General features: G+C 60.6%; 2 protein-coding genes across 6 annotated transcripts in view; one reads left to right on the plus strand and one right to left on the minus strand.

Moving 5' to 3' along the window:
- MOG (myelin oligodendrocyte glycoprotein) overlaps positions 1 to 7,925 on the minus strand; it is a gene marked incomplete at its 3' end in the record, with an annotated part of 51,921 nt that extends 43,996 nt beyond the window's left edge. For all 3 annotated transcript variants that reach the window (XM_079781239.1, XM_079781238.1, XM_079781237.1), the window contains exon 1: positions 7,763 to 7,925. The remainder of the gene's footprint in view (positions 1 to 7,762) is intronic.
- A 192-nt stretch (positions 7,926 to 8,117) lies between these two features.
- Positions 8,118 to 19,238, plus strand: part of GABBR1 (gamma-aminobutyric acid type B receptor subunit 1) — a 34,017-nt gene continuing 22,896 nt past the window's right edge. For 2 of the 3 annotated variants that reach the window (XR_013814020.1, XM_079781233.1), the window contains exons 1-7: positions 8,118 to 8,254; positions 8,499 to 8,589; positions 8,982 to 9,185; positions 9,807 to 9,992; positions 11,085 to 12,424; positions 15,721 to 15,855; positions 16,151 to 16,321. Coding sequence is in view for 2 of the 3 variants with exons in the window: in XM_079781233.1 (XP_079637359.1) it covers positions 8,499 to 8,589; positions 8,982 to 9,185; positions 9,807 to 9,992; positions 11,085 to 12,424; positions 15,721 to 15,855; positions 16,151 to 16,321 (2,127 nt within the window). In the remaining variant the exon portion in view is untranslated. The remainder of the gene's footprint in view (positions 8,255 to 8,498; positions 8,590 to 8,981; positions 9,186 to 9,806; positions 9,993 to 11,084; positions 12,425 to 15,720; positions 15,856 to 16,150; positions 16,322 to 19,238) is intronic. The other variant, XM_079781234.1, reaches the window with a different exon arrangement.

Raw genomic sequence — 19,238 nt, forward strand, 5'->3', positions numbered from 1 at the left:
GACCTGTGTGTAAGGGGGAGAGGACCTGTGTGTAAGGGGGAGAGGACCTGTGTGTAAGGGGGAGAGGACCTTGTGTGTAAGGGGGGAGAGGACCTGTGTGTAAGGGGGAGAGGACCTTGTGTGTAAGGGGGAGAGGACCTGTGTGTAAGGGGGGAGAGGACCTTGTGTGTAAGGGGGAGAGGACCTGTGTGTAAGGGGGGAGAGGACCTGTGTGTAAGGGGGAGAGGGTCTGTGTGTAAGGGGGAGAGGGTCTGTGTGTAAGGGGGAGAGGACCTTGTGTGTAAGGGGGGAGAGGACCTGTGTGTAAGGGGGAGAGGACCTTGTGTGTAAGGGGGGAGAGGACCTGTGTGTAAGGGGGAGAGGTCCTGTGTGTAAGGGGGAGAGGACCTTGTGTGTAAGGGGGAGAGGGTCTGTGTGTAAGGGGGAGAGGACCTGTGTGTAAGGGGGAGAGGACCTGTGTGTAAGGGGGAGAGGACCTTGTGTGTAAGGGGGGAGAGGACCTGTGTGTAAGGGGGAGAGGACCTGTGTGTAAGGGGGAGAGGGTCTGTGTGTAAGGGGGAGAGGACCTGTGTGTAAGGGGGAGAGGACCTGTGTGTAAAGGGGAGAGGACCTGTGTGTAAGGGGGAGAGGACCTTGTGTGTAAGGGGGAGAGGGTCTGTGTGTAAGGGGGAGAGGACCTTGTGTGTAAGGGGGGAGAGGACCTGTGTGTAAGGGGGAGAGGGTCTGTGTGTAAGGGGGAGAGGACCTTGTGTGTAAGGGGGGAGAGGACCTTGTGTGTAAGGGGGGAGAGGACCTTGTGTGTAAGGGGGAGAGGACCTGTGTGTAAGGGGGGAGAGGACCTTGTGTGTAAGGGGGAGAGGACCTGTGTGTAAGGGGGGAGAGGACCTTGTGTGTAAGGGGGAGAGGACCTTGTGTGTAAGGGGGAGAGGACCTGTGTGTAAGGGGGGAGAGGACCTTGTGTGTAAGGGGGAGAGGACCTGTGTGTAAGGGGGAGAGGACCTGTGTGTAAGGGGGAGAGGACCTGTGTGTAAGGGGGAGAGGACCTTGTGTGTAAGGGGGAGAGGACCTGTGTGTAAGGGGGAGAGGACCTTGTGTGTAAGGGGGAGAGGACCTGTGTGTAAGGGGGAGAGGACCTTGTGTGTAAGGGGGAGAGGACCTGTGTGTAAGGGGGAGAGGACCTTGTGTGTAAGGGGGAGAGGGTCTGTGTGTAAGGGGGAGAGGGTCTGTGTGTAAGGGGGAGAGGACCTTGTGTGTAAGGGGGGAGAGGACCTGTGTGTAAGGGGGAGAGGACCTTGTGTGTAAGGGGGGAGAGGACCTGTGTGTAAGGGGGAGAGGTCCTGTGTGTAAGGGGGAGAGGACCTTGTGTGTAAGGGGGAGAGGGTCTGTGTGTAAGGGGGAGAGGACCTGTGTGTAAGGGGGAGAGGACCTGTGTGTAAGGGGGAGAGGACCTTGTGTGTAAGGGGGGAGAGGACCTGTGTGTAAGGGGGAGAGGACCTGTGTGTAAGGGGGAGAGGGTCTGTGTGTAAGGGGGAGAGGACCTGTGTGTAAGGGGGAGAGGACCTGTGTGTAAAGGGGAGAGGACCTGTGTGTAAGGGGGAGAGGGTCTGTGTGTAAGGGGGAGAGGACCTGTGTGTAAAGGGGAGAGGACCTGTGTGTAAGGGGGAGAGGACCTGTGTGTAAGGGGGAGAGGGTCTGTGTGTAAGGGGGAGAGGACCTGTGTGTAAGGGGGAGAGGGTCTGTGTGTAAGGGGGAGAGGACCTGTGTGTAAGGGGGAGAGGACCTGTGTGTAAGGGGGAGAGGACCTTGTGTGTAAGGGGGAGAGGACCTGTGTGTAAGGGGGAGAGGACCTTGTGTGTAAGGGGGAGAGGACCTGTGTGTAAGGGGGAGAGGACCTTGTGTGTAAGGGGGAGAGGACCTGTGTGTAAGGGGGAGAGGACCTTGTGTGTAAGGGGGAGAGGACCTGTGTGTAAGGGGGAGAGGGTCTGTGTGTAAGGGGGAGAGGACCTTGTGTGTAAGGGGGGAGAGGACCTGTGTGTAAGGGGGAGAGGACCTTGTGTGTAAGGGGGGAGAGGACCTGTGTGTAAGGGGGAGAGGACCTTGTGTGTAAGGGGGGAGAGGACCTTGTGTGTAAGGGGGAGAGGACCTTGTGTGTAAGGGGGAGAGGACCTGTGTGTAAGGGGGGAGAGGACCTTGTGTGTAAGGGGGAGAGGACCTGTGTGTAAGGGGGAGAGGACCTGTGTGTAAGGGGGAGAGGACCTGTGTGTAAGGGGGAGAGGACCTTGTGTGTAAGGGGGAGAGGACCTGTGTGTAAGGGGGAGAGGACCTTGTGTGTAAGGGGGAGAGGACCTGTGTGTAAGGGGGAGAGGACCTTGTGTGTAAGGGGGAGAGGACCTGTGTGTAAGGGGGAGAGGACCTTGTGTGTAAGGGGGAGAGGGTCTGTGTGTAAGGGGGAGAGGGTCTGTGTGTAAGGGGGAGAGGACCTTGTGTGTAAGGGGGGAGAGGACCTGTGTGTAAGGGGGAGAGGACCTTGTGTGTAAGGGGGGAGAGGACCTGTGTGTAAGGGGGAGAGGTCCTGTGTGTAAGGGGGAGAGGACCTTGTGTGTAAGGGGGAGAGGGTCTGTGTGTAAGGGGGAGAGGACCTGTGTGTAAGGGGGAGAGGACCTGTGTGTAAGGGGGAGAGGACCTTGTGTGTAAGGGGGGAGAGGACCTGTGTGTAAGGGGGAGAGGACCTGTGTGTAAGGGGGAGAGGGTCTGTGTGTAAGGGGGAGAGGACCTGTGTGTAAGGGGGAGAGGACCTGTGTGTAAAGGGGAGAGGACCTGTGTGTAAGGGGGAGAGGGTCTGTGTGTAAGGGGGAGAGGACCTGTGTGTAAAGGGGAGAGGACCTGTGTGTAAGGGGGAGAGGGTCTGTGTGTAAGGGGGAGAGGGTCTGTGTGTAAGGGGGAGAGGACCTGTGTGTAAGGGGGAGAGGGTCTGTGTGTAAGGGGGAGAGGACCTGTGTGTAAGGGGGAGAGGACCTGTGTGTAAGGGGGAGAGGACCTTGTGTGTAAGGGGGAGAGGACCTGTGTGTAAGGGGGAGAGGACCTTGTGTGTAAGGGGGAGAGGACCTGTGTGTAAGGGGGAGAGGACCTTGTGTGTAAGGGGGAGAGGACCTTGTGTGTAAGGGGGAGAGGGTCTGTGTGTAAGGGGGAGAGGGTCTGTGTGTAAGGGGGAGAGGACCTTGTGTGTAAGGGGGGAGAGGACCTGTGTGTAAGGGGGAGAGGACCTTGTGTGTAAGGGGGGAGAGGACCTGTGTGTAAGGGGGAGAGGTCCTGTGTGTAAGGGGGAGAGGACCTTGTGTGTAAGGGGGAGAGGGTCTGTGTGTAAGGGGGAGAGGACCTGTGTGTAAGGGGGAGAGGACCTGTGTGTAAGGGGGAGAGGACCTTGTGTGTAAGGGGGGAGAGGACCTGTGTGTAAGGGGGAGAGGACCTGTGTGTAAGGGGGAGAGGGTCTGTGTGTAAGGGGGAGAGGACCTGTGTGTAAGGGGGAGAGGACCTGTGTGTAAAGGGGAGAGGACCTGTGTGTAAGGGGGAGAGGACCTTGTGTGTAAGGGGGAGAGGGTCTGTGTGTAAGGGGGAGAGGACCTTGTGTGTAAGGGGGGAGAGGACCTGTGTGTAAGGGGGAGAGGGTCTGTGTGTAAGGGGGAGAGGACCTTGTGTGTAAGGGGGGAGAGGACCTTGTGTGTAAGGGGGGAGAGGACCTTGTGTGTAAGGGGGAGAGGACCTGTGTGTAAGGGGGGAGAGGACCTTGTGTGTAAGGGGGAGAGGACCTGTGTGTAAGGGGGGAGAGGACCTTGTGTGTAAGGGGGAGAGGACCTTGTGTGTAAGGGGGAGAGGACCTGTGTGTAAGGGGGGAGAGGACCTTGTGTGTAAGGGGGAGAGGACCTGTGTGTAAGGGGGAGAGGACCTGTGTGTAAGGGGGAGAGGACCTGTGTGTAAGGGGGAGAGGACCTTGTGTGTAAGGGGGAGAGGACCTGTGTGTAAGGGGGAGAGGACCTTGTGTGTAAGGGGGAGAGGACCTGTGTGTAAGGGGGAGAGGACCTTGTGTGTAAGGGGGAGAGGACCTGTGTGTAAGGGGGAGAGGACCTTGTGTGTAAGGGGGAGAGGGTCTGTGTGTAAGGGGGAGAGGGTCTGTGTGTAAGGGGGAGAGGACCTGTGTGTAAGGGGGAGAGGACCTGTGTGTAAGGGGGAGAGGGTCTGTGTGTAAGGGGGAGAGGGTCTGTGTGTAAGGGGGAGAGGACCTGTGTGTAAGGGGGAGAGGACCTGTGTGTAAGGGGGAGAGGGTCTGTGTGTAAGGGGGAGAGGGTCTGTGTGTAAGGGGGAGAGGGTCTGTGTGTAAGGGGGAGAGGACCTGTGTGTAAGGGGGAGAGGACCTGTGTGTAAGGGGGAGAGGACCTGTGTGTAAGGGGGAGAGGGTCTGTGTGTAAGGGGGAGAGGACCTGTGTGTAAGGGGGAGAGGACCTGTGTGTAAGGGGGAGAGGGTCTGTGTGTAAGGGGGAGAGGACCTTGTGTGTAAGGGGGAGAGGGTCTGTGTGTAAGGGGGAGAGGGTCTGTGTGTAAGGGGGAGAGGACCTGTGTGTAAGGGGGAGAGGGTCTGTGTGTAAGGGGGAGAGGACCTGTGTGTAAGGGGGAGAGGACCTTGTGTGTAAGGGGGAGAGGGTCTGTGTGTAAGGGGGAGAGGACCTTGTGTGTAAGGGGGGAGAGGACCTGTGTGTAAGGGGGAGAGGACCTTGTGTGTAAGGGGGGAGAGGACCTGTGTGTAAGGGGGAGAGGTCCTGTGTGTAAGGGGGAGAGGACCTTGTGTGTAAGGGGGAGAGGGTCTGTGTGTAAGGGGGAGAGGACCTGTGTGTAAGGGGGAGAGGACCTGTGTAAGGGGGAGAGGACCTTGTGTGTAAGGGGGGAGAGGACCTGTGTGTAAGGGGGAGAGGACCTGTGTGTAAGGGGGAGAGGGTCTGTGTGTAAGGGGGAGAGGACCTGTGTGTAAGGGGGAGAGGACCTGTGTGTAAAGGGGAGAGGACCTGTGTGTAAGGGGGAGAGGGTCTGTGTGTAAGGGGGAGAGGACCTGTGTGTAAAGGGGAGAGGACCTGTGTGTAAGGGGGAGAGGGTCTGTGTGTAAGGGGGAGAGGGTCTGTGTGTAAGGGGGAGAGGACCTGTGTGTAAGGGGGAGAGGGTCTGTGTGTAAGGGGGAGAGGGTCTGTGTGTAAGGGGAAGAAGGAAGCGGACTGACGTGGGGAAGGTGGGGTTACGATACTCAAACAGTGGGGGAAGGACCTCAATACATGTCCCTGAGGAATATGTGGGCCAGGAATCTGGAAAGTGACAGTGCAGGATGAAAAGTGGAGGAGGGAGTTGTAGCTACTGGTGGAGAAGCTGAGCATTTGTGCGGTAAATATGACTAGAGCTTCTGCCCACGTGACAGGTGCGGGCACACTATTTCAAAGCACTTCAGGTTTAATGGAACCCAAAACTAAAAACTAACAACAACAAACGGCTGCAAAGGTAAAGGTAACACCCATAAGACGTTTGAACAGAGACTGACCCAACATGACAAAAGAAGTGGCGGTAATTCCGGCCGCCGAGGGCCCCTGCTGACATGGTGATGTGTTTCCTTCCAGCTGTTTAACGTACATATGCTACGGCGGTATGGATTTTGTACCCTTTTTATTCTCAAATTCTCTTTTTTTCAATGTTAATATCATTGGAAGATACTTTTAAAAAAATTATTTTTGTTACTCCTCACCTGAGGATATTTTCCCATTGCTTTTCGACAGAGTGGAAGGGAGGGAGGGAGGGAGTAGGGGGCGAGAGAGAGAGGGTGAGGGGGGAAAAGATACATCGATATGAGGCACATTGATTTTTTGCCTCCACTCCCCCCTCCCCCTCAGGCTGGGGAAGGAACCTTCAACCCAAGTAACGCGCCCTTGACTTTGACCGGGAATCAAACCCATTCCCTTGGGTGCACTGGCGGACACTCTAACCACTGAGCACACCAGCCATGGCGGGAAGATATTCTTTTACACATGTTTTCATGACTATTCCTTTGAGTAGATGCATTCCAATGCACTGAACAGGATCTGTGATTCGGACATTCCGGGTGTTTCTTTTTCTGCTGGTAATGAACATCACCAAGATACTTTCAATGCCTAGAATACAGATTCCTCCTTTCCAGGGGCTTCCATCATTCCACGCCCTCATTTCAGGCAGGACTCCAGGAAAGCCGGACAAGCTGCCAGAATGAGGCACCTTGGGAACTTCTTTGTGGGTTCCCCGGAGAGCCCCCTCCGCTGCGCCCCTGCAGGGAGGCCCTCTGGCAGGGAGGCCCTCTGGTCGGGAAGGGTGTCCTCTGGCTCTCAGCCCCGCCAGGGCCTGAAGGAGCACAGAGGCCGCGTCCAGGAAGCCTCCCACCCACAGGACCCTCTCCTGGGCCAGTCTGGCTCAGCCCCGCCAGGAGGCGGCCACTCAGTGGCGAGGTGGCTGTCCTTTTGAGTGTTAGAACCCTGCCCCACTCTCTACTCTCTTTTTAAAAAAATATTTTTTACTGATTTCAGAGAGGGAGAGGGAGAGAAACATCCATGATGAGAGAATCATGGGTCGGCTGCCTCCTGCACGCCCCCCACTGGGGATGGAGCAGCATCCTGAGCCTGGGCCCTGAATGGAAGCTGAACCGTGACCTCCTGGTTCAGAGGTGGACACTCAACCCGAGCCGCACACGGACTCCACTTCTTCTCTGCTGCCCATTTTCTAGCCGAGTGCTTCTCAACCAGTCCCTAGGGCGCGTTTTATCAATGTGTGGGCTTTCTTTTCGTAATTGCAGCCCCCGAGGGGGTGCGACGGCCCCTGGCTCTGGGTGAGGTGTTCCGGAGCACCCGCACAAGAACTGCCTCGCCCAGGTTCTCAGATGTCCCGGGCCGTCCGCTCCTGTCGGTGAAATCTATGTTTAATGATCCGAGTCTGAAATTTAACACGGCCGAAAGCCGGTTTTCATGCCCAGTGAACTTTCCAGGAATGGTTACAGCGGTGACTGCAGCGCGGTGGCCGCCAGGAGCGCGCGACGCCTCCTCATCTGGGCGCCGAGGGGACGAGCGCACGGCCGGGCAGTCAGGCCTGGGCGCTCACCGGCACAGAGTGTGCCTGTTATTTTACTACAAATCACGTTTTGTCACCTCCATGTTCTCTGAAAGCTGCCCGTATGCAGGCGGGTGGTAGTACCGACGGGTTTCAAACCAGCACAGGGAGGCGGGCGTCACAAAACGTTCGTGATGAAAAGGTTCAAGGCTGCGCCCCTCGGTGCTGATGGGCCCACAGGGCTTGGTTCGCCCGCCCCTCGCGGGCCCAGCGGACGCCGGCTCCTCTCCCAAAGCCCCGCGCAGGGGCTCCGGGCGCCTCCCCGGCCCAGGGCCCCGAGGCCCGCGCTCCCCGGCTCCCGAGCGGCCGGCCGTTCCTCCGCCGGGAAGCACCGATGGCCCCGCGGGACCGAGACGATGCGGCTCCCGCCCTCTCGGGGAGACTCCTGTCTCTGCGGGTTTAAAGGCCTCCGACGGTCTCCTTTCTCCCCGCGGTAGCCCCCTCCGTCTCGGCTTCCAGTCCGAGCAGCGATGCGGGGCGAACGGGCCCCGGCCCCGGCTCTCAGTCCCCGCCCCCTCCCGGCGCGCTCCCGCCGCTCGGCCCAGACGTCTCCCCTCCCCTCCGCCTCCGGCGCCTCCGGGCCCGTCGCCTCTCGCCTCACCCGGATCCGAGCGGCCTCCCTCGGTGCACCGCCCTGCGCCGCCGGAGCCCCGCTCCCGGCCCCGCGCCAGTCCGGCTCCCGCGCCGCAGGCCCCGCCGAGCGCGCGCCTCCCCGCGGTGGGCGGGGCGCCGGGCCGGGCCGGGCAGTGGGAGGGCCCTCGCCGCTCTCCCCCGTCTTCCCCCGCCCGGCCTCCCTCCGAGCCCTCCCTCTCCCCTCCCCTCCGCCCGAGCGTCCCCGGTCCCCGGCACCGCCTCCTTCGCTCCGGGCTCCCCGCTCCCACGGCCGCCGCCGCGGGGAAGGAGACGGGGGTGGGGTCGGGAAACGAGAGGAGGCTGAGAGCCGGGCCGGGCGGCGCCCGGGCTCCAGGGCCGGAGGGTCGGGAGGAGGGGAAGGCGGAGAAGAGGAAGGCGGGGGAGAGACGCGGGGAGCGGGGAGGAGCGGCCGGGCTTGGGCCTTGAGGCGGGGACCGCGGGGAGCTGGGCCGGCGCCGAGGTAAGAGCCGGGCCGGGCGGGGCGGGGGCGGGAGGTGGAGCCCCGCGAGGGCGGAGGCCCGGGGCGGCTGCGGGCGGTGGGGCGGCGATCCCCTCGCCCCGGGCCGCCCGGCGCCGCCCCCGCCTCCTCGCCGGAGCCTCCCGTTCCGGCGCCGCGGGTCGGAGCCCGGAGGCTACGGGGAGGCCGGCCCGGCCCGGGGCGCAGTGCCGGCCCCGCGGGGCTCACGCCGCCGCCTCTCGCTCAGATGCCGCCGCCGCCGCCGCTGCTGCTGCTGCTGCTGTTCCTCGGCCCGCAGGGCGCGGGCGGGGCGCAGACCCCCAACGCCAGCGCGGAAGGTGCACCCCACCCCCACCCCTCTGGGTCCCCGTCCCGCCAGCCGGGCCGCCCTGTATCCCCGCTGCCCTTCGGCCACCCCGTCGCCCGCGCGACGCCTCGGCTCCGCCCGCTCCGGCCCCGTCGCCACCAGCCCTGCCCTTCCCTGGTGCTCCCGGGCCTGTGGGCGCCTCTCACCCCGCTCACCCCGCTCAGCACCCCCCCCCCCCCCCCATCTCTCAGTCACTTTTCTCCGCACCCGACCGCTCCTTCCCTCCCCACTTGTGGGCTCCGGACTCTGAGCCGAGTTCTGCTCGGTACCGTCCGCCTCCCCCCCCCCCCCCCCCCCCCCGTCCTCCCGGCCCTGGGACCCCGCCCGAGCCTCTCCGCCCCGCGCCTCCCCGCCTCCCCGCAGGCTGCCAGATCATACACCCGCCCTGGGAAGGGGGCATCCGGTACCGGGGCCTGACTCGGGACCAGGTGAAGGCCATCAGCTTCCTGCCCGTGGACTACGAGATCGAGTACGTGTGCCGCGGAGAGCGCGAGGTGGTGGGGCCCAAGGTCCGCAAGTGCCTGGCCAACGGCTCCTGGACGGAGATGGACACCCCCAGCCGCTGTGGTGAGTGCCCCCCGGTCAGGACCGAGCCTCTCGCCGCCCCGCCAGCCACACCGGGCTCCGGCCGGTGCGCACATGCCTGTCGGCGGGCCCTGCTGTGCGCGGTGAGGCAGCCGCGACAGCCTGCAGTCCAGGGCCCCTCCCCTCCTCTGGACACCGCACATCGAGGCCATAGCCCGGTTCTCCATCTTGTGAGTCCATTCTCTTCAAGGCTTATTGGTGGCAGATGATGCAAAAACATTCTAAAATGATTGATCACATTTCCGAATACCTGTCTCTAATGCGGAGACTGCACACCCAGGAGAGAGTCCAGTCTAGCGTGAACACAAGGCACGTAAAATACAAAAGGCAAATGTGACTGCAGCTGAAGTCACCGCCCGCCCGCCGCCGCCGGCACCGCCCACTGGAGAGCGCCCTTTGCGTGCTGACAGCGCCCTCTCGGGCTCCTGCTCGGCGGTGCCGCCTTTCCTCCGGGGCCTGGGGCTGCTGCGGGGCCTGGAAGCCGGGCTGGGCCTTTCCGCTCGCTCCCTGCTCTGCGGGATGCTCGGGCCCGTGCACGCCGAGCCGCCCGCTCTCCGAGGGGCAGCAGCCTTCTCACCGGCCTCTGTTCCTGTCTCTCCACAGTCCGAATCTGCTCCAGGTCATATCTGATGCTGGAAAATGGGAAGGTGTTCCTGACGGGCGGGGACCTCCCAGCCCTGGACGGAGCCCGGGTGGACTTTCGGTGTGACCCTGACTTCCATCTGGTGGGGGCCTCCCGCAGCGCCTGCAGTCAGGGCCAGTGGAGCAGCCCCAAGCCCCGCTGCCAGGGTGAGGGAGCCGCCGCCTGAGCTGGGAGCGGGAGGAGGAGGGCTCTGGGGAGGCGGAGGCCAAGGCCCAGCTTCTTCCTCACCCACCGACGGCCCCGGGCCCCCCGCAGCCGCTCCCTCGGAGCCGGTGCTGGGTGGAGCTTCCTCCATGTGCCTTCCTCTTCCGTCTCCTGCTCCCGGTGCTTGGCCTCACCTTTTCTCTTCTCCATTAGGAGCCTCACCCTCCGGCACCCTCCTTAAGGTTTAAATTCCCCCGTTTTCCCTAGCCCCAGGCCCTTTCTAACTTCGAACTTTCTATGCATAAACCGACCCCTCCCCACTTATTGGATAACTGGATTATTGTACGGACTCAGAAATAAATCACATCATACTTAGAGAAGTTAAGATTGGGAAGAATACATGGGCGGAAAGTTATCAGGATAAAATTAAAAAGGCTTAAAACTGGGCCGAACTGTCAGCACGAGGAGGAGCCCCTGCCCCGCAGACAGCCCGGCCCTTCCGGCCCCTGGGCACCCCACCGCCCCGCAGCTCCTCCCCTGGGGTGCAGGCCCACCTTCGCCTCCTCTGCCCTGGTCGACTCTTTCCGACCCTCCGCTTCTCACTTAATTGTTCTGCTGCCGTTTGTCACTCCTGGCAGGTAGGAGGGAGTCCCTCGAGGCTGGATTAGCCGCGGGGGAATGAGGCAGCTTCGGGGCCTTGTGCTCTGACAGTGTGTCCGCGTGGCCACAGGTTTTTTGTAAAATGCATGGGATATTTTAACAGCAATAGCTTAAAAGCAATTGTGTTTGTAATTGTTTTCTCTTAAAGCGAGACCCCCACAATTTGTAATATTTAGGTTCCACCAATCAGGATCTGCCCATGTCTTAGCTGTAGGCATTTCTGTCTCAAATTCTGTCGTCCTACGAAAACCCCACACAGACCCAAGTCCTGACCCACAGTCCGCCTCGCTCTCCTCCCCAGGCACCCTCCCCTCAGAGGCAGGCTCCCGCTCTCCCCCGCCTCCGGCCCGGACAGGTGTGGGGGGCTGGGGGTGAGGCCGGGGAAGCCGGGCGCCGTGGTAACTCTTCTCTGATCCCGTCTCTCCCGCTGCCAGTGACCCGAACGCCGCACTCAGGTGAGAGGAAAGCCCCACGCGCCCACCCCGCCCCTCTCCACCCGCGACCGGCTTCTGCCGAGGCGATGGGATCCGGGCCCCCCCACCCCCACCCCGTTCGCAGCAGCCCCTGTCCCGCCGGGTTCCCGCCTCCAGGCCCGGTTTTCTGCGCGGCCGCCTCCCCGCTCGGCTGCACTCCCCGGCGCCGCCTTCTCCCCGACTCCCCGGCCCCGGCAGGGCCCCGGCAGGGCGCAGAGACCCGGCTCCCCGTCCTCCCCCGGCTCCCGATCCAGCACCTTCCTGCCCGGCCTTCACCTGAGGACGCCCGCCCCTCCTCGGCTTCCCCAGCCGCCCCCCTGCTCCCCCTCTCGCCTCGGCCCCTCCCGTTCCGTCCCACTTCCCCCCACCGCTCCCCCTGCTCCCCCCAGCTGTCTGGTTCCAGAACCCTTCCCGGCGCGCTCCCTCCCCTCCTCCCCCACCACGCTCCCAGCAACCCCCCACTCTGTGGCCCGGCCCCTCCCCCGCCTCCCTCCCCCGCCTCCCCCCCTTCCCCTCCGCTCTCCTCCCCGCTCCCTCCGCCATCCTGCACGGCGCGCTGCTCCCCTCCTTCCTGCCCCCCACGCCCCTCCACGCACTTTCCTCCTCCCAGGGGGTCGCCTTCTCCCTCCAGCCCCTCCCCTCCCCTCCCCTCCGCTCCTCTCGCCTCCCGGGTCCTTGCGTCCGCAGAGCCCGCCTCCTTCCCCGCCCCCCTCTTCCCACCTCAACCCCCGCCCCCGCCGCGAGCCTCCGTGACGTCAGAGCCCCTCCCCGCCGCATCCCCCCACCCGGGTCGGTCGGTCAGTCCGCGAGGAGAGTCCGCGGCGGCGGCAGAGCCGGAGCTGGAGCCGGGGGCGTGGGGAGCCCATCTTCCCTGCCTCCCCGAGGCCCTGGCCCCCTCCGCCCCACGCAGCCGGGGATGGAGGCGCCTCCCCAGGACCAGTGTGCGCCCTGAGCGCGCGCCCCCCGCCGCGGCCTCCCGCCCCCTCCCCGCCATGGGTCTGGGGGGCGCCTCTCCCCTGGTGCGGTGGCCGCTGCCGCTGCTGGTGGCGCTGGCGGTGGGGGTGGCTCCGGCGGTGTGGGCCTCCCACTCGCCCCACCTCCCGCGGCCTCATCCGCGGGTCCCCCCGCGCCCCTCTGCAGAACGGCGCGCAGTGTACATCGGGGCGCTGTTTCCCATGAGCGGGGGCTGGCCCGGGGGCCAGGCCTGCCAGCCGGCCGTGGAGATGGCGCTGGAGGACGTGAACAGCCGCAGGGACATCCTGCCGGACTATGAGCTCAAGCTCATCCACCACGACAGCCAGGTAGCCCTGGGGCCGGGGGGGGGGGGGGGGGTGGCGGGCAGGGGGCTTCAGTCCAACCACTTGGTTCCGGCCTGACCCCTCCCACGTGTGACCAGCGGGAGAACGGGAGAAGGGCTGGGAGTGCAGGAGCGTGGGAGTCACGGGGGCTGGGGGTTGAGGATGAGGGTTTAGGGGTTCTCGGTGGTTAATCCTGCTGCAAGGCAGACCCTTCTGCTCTCAGAGACCCACGGAGGGACGCGCTTGGGTTTGGGGAAGCTGGATGGTTTAGGGTGCCAGCTGATCCTGGTCCTCTGGGGAGTGAGCTAACCCTGGGATGGGTGTGTGGGGGGGTGTCAGGTAGGAAATGGATGGGGTTGCATTCACCGCGGGAACAAGGCATCAGGTTGGAGCTGGAAGGAAAAGGGGCCGAATGAAGAACATTTTGAGAGACTTGGGCTCTGGAGTTCGTTCATCCCCAAAACCAGAAGGGTCGCTGTGAGTCCCTCCAGCCCGGCCGGCGCAGGACGCCTGGGCTGTGGCTGTGGCTGTGGCTGTGGCTGTGGCTGTGGCTGTGGCTGTGCAGTGTGTGGCTGTGGCTGTGGCTGTGGCTGTGGCTGTGGCTGTGCAGTGTGTGGCTGTGGCTGTGGCTGTGCAGTGTGTGGCTGTGGCTGTGGCTGTGGCTGTGGCTGTGGCTGTGGCTGTGGCTGTGCAGTGTGTGGCTGTGGCTGTGGTTGTGCAGTGTGTGGCTGTGGCTGTGGCTGTGGCTGTGCAGTGTGTGGCTGTGGCTGTGGTTGTGCAGTGTGTGGCTGGGAGGCCCATTCGTGGTCAGAGAGCCGGGAGGATGAACTGGATTAGAGGCCCACAGGGAGCCCCGCAGTGGTGGGGGCGGGGGCGGGGGCGGGGGCGGGGAGCAGGGTCCAGCAGCAGACGGGGCAGGAGGGGGGTCCTGGGGGCAGGGAGGAGGGGGCAGTGAGAGCTGGCATGCCTGGGAGCTTGGGTCTTGAGCAGGTTTTCCCAGCGTCACAGCAGGTGGCCTCTCAGAGGGTGCGGGCAGAGTGGGGCGGGCGCCGGGATGGGAAGGCAGTCGGGATGGGAAGGCAGTCGGTCCGGGTGTGGTAGGGGCGGCCCCCAAGGCTGTGGCCGGAGGAGGGAGGCTTGCGCTCACACTGATCTCTGACCTGTGCCCACTTAAGGGAGGTGGGGAGTGAAATAGAGCCCAGGGGAGGGCTGGCGACCTAACCTGGGGTGTGCTGAGCATTTACCTTCCTGCTTTAATCCACACCTCGCCACAGGTAAGTGAGCCAGGAGGGCAGACGTGGGGAGAGCAGGGCTGTCCGGAGCTTGGGGCCGGAGCTTCGGGTCCCCGGACAGTGCTTCTCCAACTTCAGTATTCCTAAGAATCACCTCCGCGCGTTGCTAAACGTACAGTCTGACTCCTTGGTTGGGGATGAATCCCAAGGACCTGCTTTTTACCAAGAAATCCCGCCCTTGTGGTGCCTGTGCAGCTAAACCCGGATGTGAGTGGGAAGAGCAACAGGGCACAGGAAGAGAGTTAGTGTTACCGGGAGCCGCAGGGGGGAAGGCGGTCGGTCAGCTGATGGGAAGGCCCAGCTCCGGAGAGAGCAAGAGAAGCACTTGGCTATGGGAGGTGGGAGTCCAGGGTGGGGTAGACTTTATGGTAGGACGCCTGGTGGGGGGGGGGTGAGGGGGTGCAGATGCATCCACCATAGCAGGTGAGGCCCTGGAGGTGGGGGCCCAGATGGGGGCCCTGAGGGAAGGGAGATGGAGGAGAAAGGAGCCAGGCAGCAGGGAGAGATGGAAAGGCAGACACAGGGTGTATCATTTCCTGTCTGCAAATCTGGGTCCTTGCGAGAGCAGAGAGAGGCGAGGAGCCAGGAGGTGCTGGGAGGTGGGAGTCCGGGCAGGAAGCCTGCGGCTGCTTTGGGTGTGGGAGGGAGGGGGGTGAGAGCAGCAGGGGGGAGGTGGGCACAAAGGACGAGACCTCGAGGAGCACGCGTTGCCCTCTTTGTATGTATCTTCCATGTTCTATATCCTCGTTCCTAACCACCTTCCTTCAGACAGGAAGGGGAGGGGCGCGGGGAGCTGTGGGGAAGCTGGGGCAGGGGCAGGGGCCACAGATCCTGGGAAAGATACACAAAGACGCCCGAGTGGGAGGGAAAAAGCACCTTCAAAAACCAGCCACTGAGTGGGCACTGAGCACTGCCCTTGGCGTGGGGGCAGGTGGGCGCTTCAGACTGCCAGCCCCACTGCCCGGAGCCCCCACAGTGCCCCGCGGGCAGGCCTCGTGGGGAGGGAGCAGGCTTTAGGGGGGCCTTCTTTATTTCCTTGCAACTGGCTCCCCACTGAGCCTCCTGCCTGTGTCCCTCCGGCCTGGCTCCCCACTGAGCCTCCTGTCTGTGTCCCTCCGGCCTGGCTCCCCACTGAGCCTCCTGTCTGTGTCCCTCCGGCCTGGCTCCCCACTGGCTTCGTTGGGGCTCCAGCGGCTTTTGAAAGGTCATCTTTCCGCAGGCGGCAGCGGGCAGTGAGGGGCCTCGGCTTCCCTGCCCCCCATCCTTTTCTTTTCAGGCTTTCTGTGTGGTTACTTTCCCATCCCCTTGCCTCTCCTCAGCCCCCCCTAAAAGTCATCTCATTTCTTGAGAGTCATTCTGTTTCTTCTCCCCAGTTCTCCCCTCATCCGTGTTTCTTCCCCCGCGGCTGCCCCTGAGTGTCTCTTTCTCTGTGGACCCATCAAAGGTCAGGCCCAGCAGGAGGCTGGCTGCTGAGCTGGCCCCCAGTGCACCTGCTCCTGCTCTCTGTCACGGCCCAGTACAGAGAAGGGGGAGAAAAAGGAAGGTGGAGAGAGGGAGTTTGCAGATGTGAGGGAGGGGCTTTCATAAAATGGCTTTGAGGAGGCTGCCTGGGACGTGGGGAGAGGTTATCCATTTCCTTCGGACTCTTCTACCCGTTGATGTTGGGGCGTAGGAACGCGGTAGGAAGCAGGCGTGCTGGAGAGAAGGTGGCCGGGGTCTGGGTGAGCCGGAGCGGGAAGGGGTAGGGGCACGGTACTGCGGGTGGAGGAGAGGGTGTGGGTAAGCAGCAGCTGGAAGGCAGTTATTTAACGGGTGAGGGGAACCGAGAAGACAGGAAACGACGCTCAGAGGCAGAACATGGCAATAATGACAGAAGGGTTCAGCGGAGGGGTGGGTAGTTGGGGGAAGTAACTCGGTTTTGGGGGAAAATGGAGTAGGAGTTGCAAGGATGGGAGGAGCTAGGAGAGCCGACCCTCACTGTCCCCCTCCCCCCCCCCCCCCATTTAGTGTGACCCAGGCCAGGCCACCAAGTACCTGTACGAGCTGCTCTACAACGACCCCATCAAGATCATCCTCATGCCCGGCTGCAGCTCGGTCTCCACGCTGGTGGCAGAGGCCGCCAGGATGTGGAATCTCATTGTGGTAAGAGGGGTCGGGTCAGAAGACAAGCCGTTTTTTGGGGTGTGTTTTAGAGGATGGCTCCCAGGATTCAGAGCCCTTTGCAGACCTGAACTAATCCGCCTCCTGGCACAGGCCCACCCTTCGCCGCCACTGGAAGGCGCTGGCGTCAGACTGCGAGGGCGTGCAGGCCTCTGACCATGGGTGCCCGGGGCGGAGGCCGAGGGGGCTCGGAGAGGGCGGGCAGGGTGGGAGACACTCTGGCGGCTGTTGGCGGGCCCATGGCTGACGCCCTGTTGCCCTCCTCCTGCCCCCGCAGCTCTCCTACGGCTCCAGCTCCCCCGCCCTGTCCAACCGGCAGCGCTTTCCCACGTTCTTCCGCACTCACCCCTCGGCCACCCTGCACAACCCCACCCGCGTGAAGCTGTTTGAGAAGTGGGGCTGGAAGAAGATCGCCACCATCCAGCAGACCACCGAAGTCTTCACGTCGGTGAGGGGCGCTGGGCACGGGCGGAAAGGGGTGACCTGGGACTCATTCTGGGAGAGCCCTGGGTTCTTTGTCACAAGAGAACACATTCCCCGGGGCTGAGGGCATGTTCTTTCTATGCCAGAGGAATGAGCTCGTTGAATTTTAAGGATCCTTCAACTTTCTGGTTATAGGGCTCCCCCCCTTTGATGCTTTGTTCCCCAGACAGGTAGTCCCCAAATGACCCAGTTCTACTAAAGTAGGTTCACTCCAAAGTTGGGACACAATAAGGGAGAAAATCTGCGACAGGAACCAGGGAGGTAGCACATTCGGAGGCACTCCAAGGGCTGGTGTGTGTGTGGATGGGAGCAGAGGGTGGAGCTATGAAGATGGCACCAGCATGGCGAGGGAGAGAGAGGGAGAGAAAGATGGAGACAGAGACAGAGAGAGGTAGAGAAGGGAGAGGGGGAGAGGAGACAGGGACAGAAAGATAAGTATGAACATGGGTCAGGTAGCTGACTGGGGGATGCTGACAAGGCCAGGCGGAGGGGGAGGGGAGCTCTGTGAGAGAGAAGACAGTGGGTTTCTTCTCCTTTATTCTGTTCTTTGAATCCTCTCTTTACTCTCACTTTCATGGTCCTTTAACACCCCCCCCCCCCCCCCCCACACACACACACACACACACTATCTTTTAGTGATTCAGGACACTCTATTTTTGTCCTTTGTCTGCTCATGTGCCTCTTTTTTTTTTTTTAATAAATCTTTATTGTTCAGATTATTACAATTCTTCCTTTCCCCCCCCCCCCCCCATAGCTCCCCTCCACCCGGTTCCCACCCCACCCTCTGCCCTTACCCCCACCCCACTGTCCTCATCCATAGGTGTACGCTTTTTGTCCAGTCTCTTCCTGCACGACCCATACCCCTTTCCCCCCGAGAATTGTCAGTCCACTCCCTTTCTATGCCCCTGATTCTATTATATTCACCAGTTTATTCTGTTCATCAGGTTTTTTATTCACTTGATTTTTAGATTCACTTGTTGATAGATATGTATTTGTTGTTCATAATTTTTATCTTTACCTTTTTCTTCTTCTTCCTCTTCTTAAAGAATACCCTCCAGCATTTCATATAATACTGGTTTGGTGGTGATGAACTCCTTTAGCTTTTTCTTATCTGTGAAGCTCTTTATCTGCCCTTCAATTCTGAATGATAGCTTTGCTGGGTAGAGTAATCTTGGTTGTAGGTTCTTGCTATTCATCACTTTGAATATTTCTTGCCACTCCCGTCTGGCCTGCATAGTTTCTGTTGAGAAATCAGCTGACAATCATATGGGTACTCCCTTGTAGGTAACTAACTGTTTTTCTCTTGCTGCTTTTAATATTCTCTCCTTGTCTTTTGCTTTTGGCATTTTAATTATGATGTGTCTTTGTGTGGTCCTCTTTGGTTTCCTTTTGTTTGGGGTTTTCTGCGCTTCCTGGACTTAAAGTCTATTTCTTTCACCAGGTGGGGGAAGTTTTCAGAAGAAGAGAGAGAGCAAGATACTGAATACCTATTTCTTCAAATAGGTTTTCAGTATCTTGCTCTCTCTCTTCTTCTGGCACCCTCATAATTCTGATGTTGGTACGCTTGAAGTTGTCCCAGAGGCTCCTTACACTATCTTCATATTTTTGAATTATTTTTTCTTTTTATCTTTCTGGTTGGGTGTTTTTTTGCTTCTTTGTATTTCAAATCTTTGACTTGATTCTTGCGATTCTCTAGTCTGCTGTTGGATCTCTGTATATTATTTTTTATTTCAGTCAGTGTATGCTTAATTTCTAGTTGGTCCTTTTTCATATCCTTGAGGGTCTCACTAAATTTATCGGCCTTTTCTAGAAAATTCTTGAAAAACCTTATAACCGTGGTTTTGAACTCTATATCCAGTAGTTTGCTTTCCTCCATTTCTTTCATTTGTGACCTGTTTCTTGTCTCTGCATTTTGGCTGCTTCCTTGTGTTGTTAGAGTGGCTTTGTGTGCTAGGTGTCCTTTAGGGCACAGTGGCTCAGCCTCCCCAGTTACCTGAGGTAGACACTCTTGGTGCACCCCTTTGTGGGCTGTGTGCACAGTCTTGTTGTAGGTAAGCCTTGATTGTTGTTGGTATCACTGGGAGGACTTGACCTCCAGGCCAATTTGCTGTGAGGATCAGCTATGTCTACAATGGAAGAACTTCTGTGCTGGAGACACCCTTATGGGGCAGGACTTGCTTCAGTGGGGCTTTGGTGCTCACTGAGTCTGCCCCCTGAGTGTGTCCCTTATGGATCTGAGGATTTGTAATCTGGATGGTCATACTCTGACCACTGAGTACACTGGCTCTTGGCTCTCCAAGGAGGTGCTAATTTAGCCTCTGCCTGAGGCCACCCAGCAGGAGCTAAGGAGAGATCTGCAGATTCCTCTTCTCTGTTTGGGTTTTGGAGGTGCCCAGATGAGGCCCAGCTGTGAAGCAATGCAAGCTGTTGTGGGGCCTTGGGCCTTCTTTTGGATGTTCTGTGTCTCACTGACTCAGCTGCAGTTTGTTAGGTAAGTTTAGATTTCAAAGGACCAGGCCATTCATATGCAAAAGCCTCTGCACACAGCTTGAATGGGGCGGAATCTCAGGGCGGAGCAAACAGCTATGGCTGATCCTCAGCCCTACCCTAAGAGACCCCCAGGTCTCAGTGTCCCTCGGTAATCGCTGCAAGCACCTCTGAGAGAAAGCCGCCCTCGAGTTTCACCCGCTGCCAGACAGTCCAGTTCCTCTCCGTATGAGTCTGGGTCCCCAGAGTCTCGCCCGGAACTGGAGTTCAGAGCAGTCGGGAGCTTGTGTCTCCCTCCAGATTAAAAAAGCCAGCCGCGTACTTGGTTGCCAGTGCGTGCGTGCACACCTTGGTACCTCTGCCTTCCGCAGCTCCTGTGAGTCTCAGTGTGCTTT

The sequence above is a fragment of the Cnephaeus nilssonii genome (assembly GCF_951640355.1).
Source record: "Cnephaeus nilssonii genome assembly, chromosome: 9".
NCBI lineage: Eukaryota > Metazoa > Chordata > Mammalia > Chiroptera > Vespertilionidae > Cnephaeus > Cnephaeus nilssonii.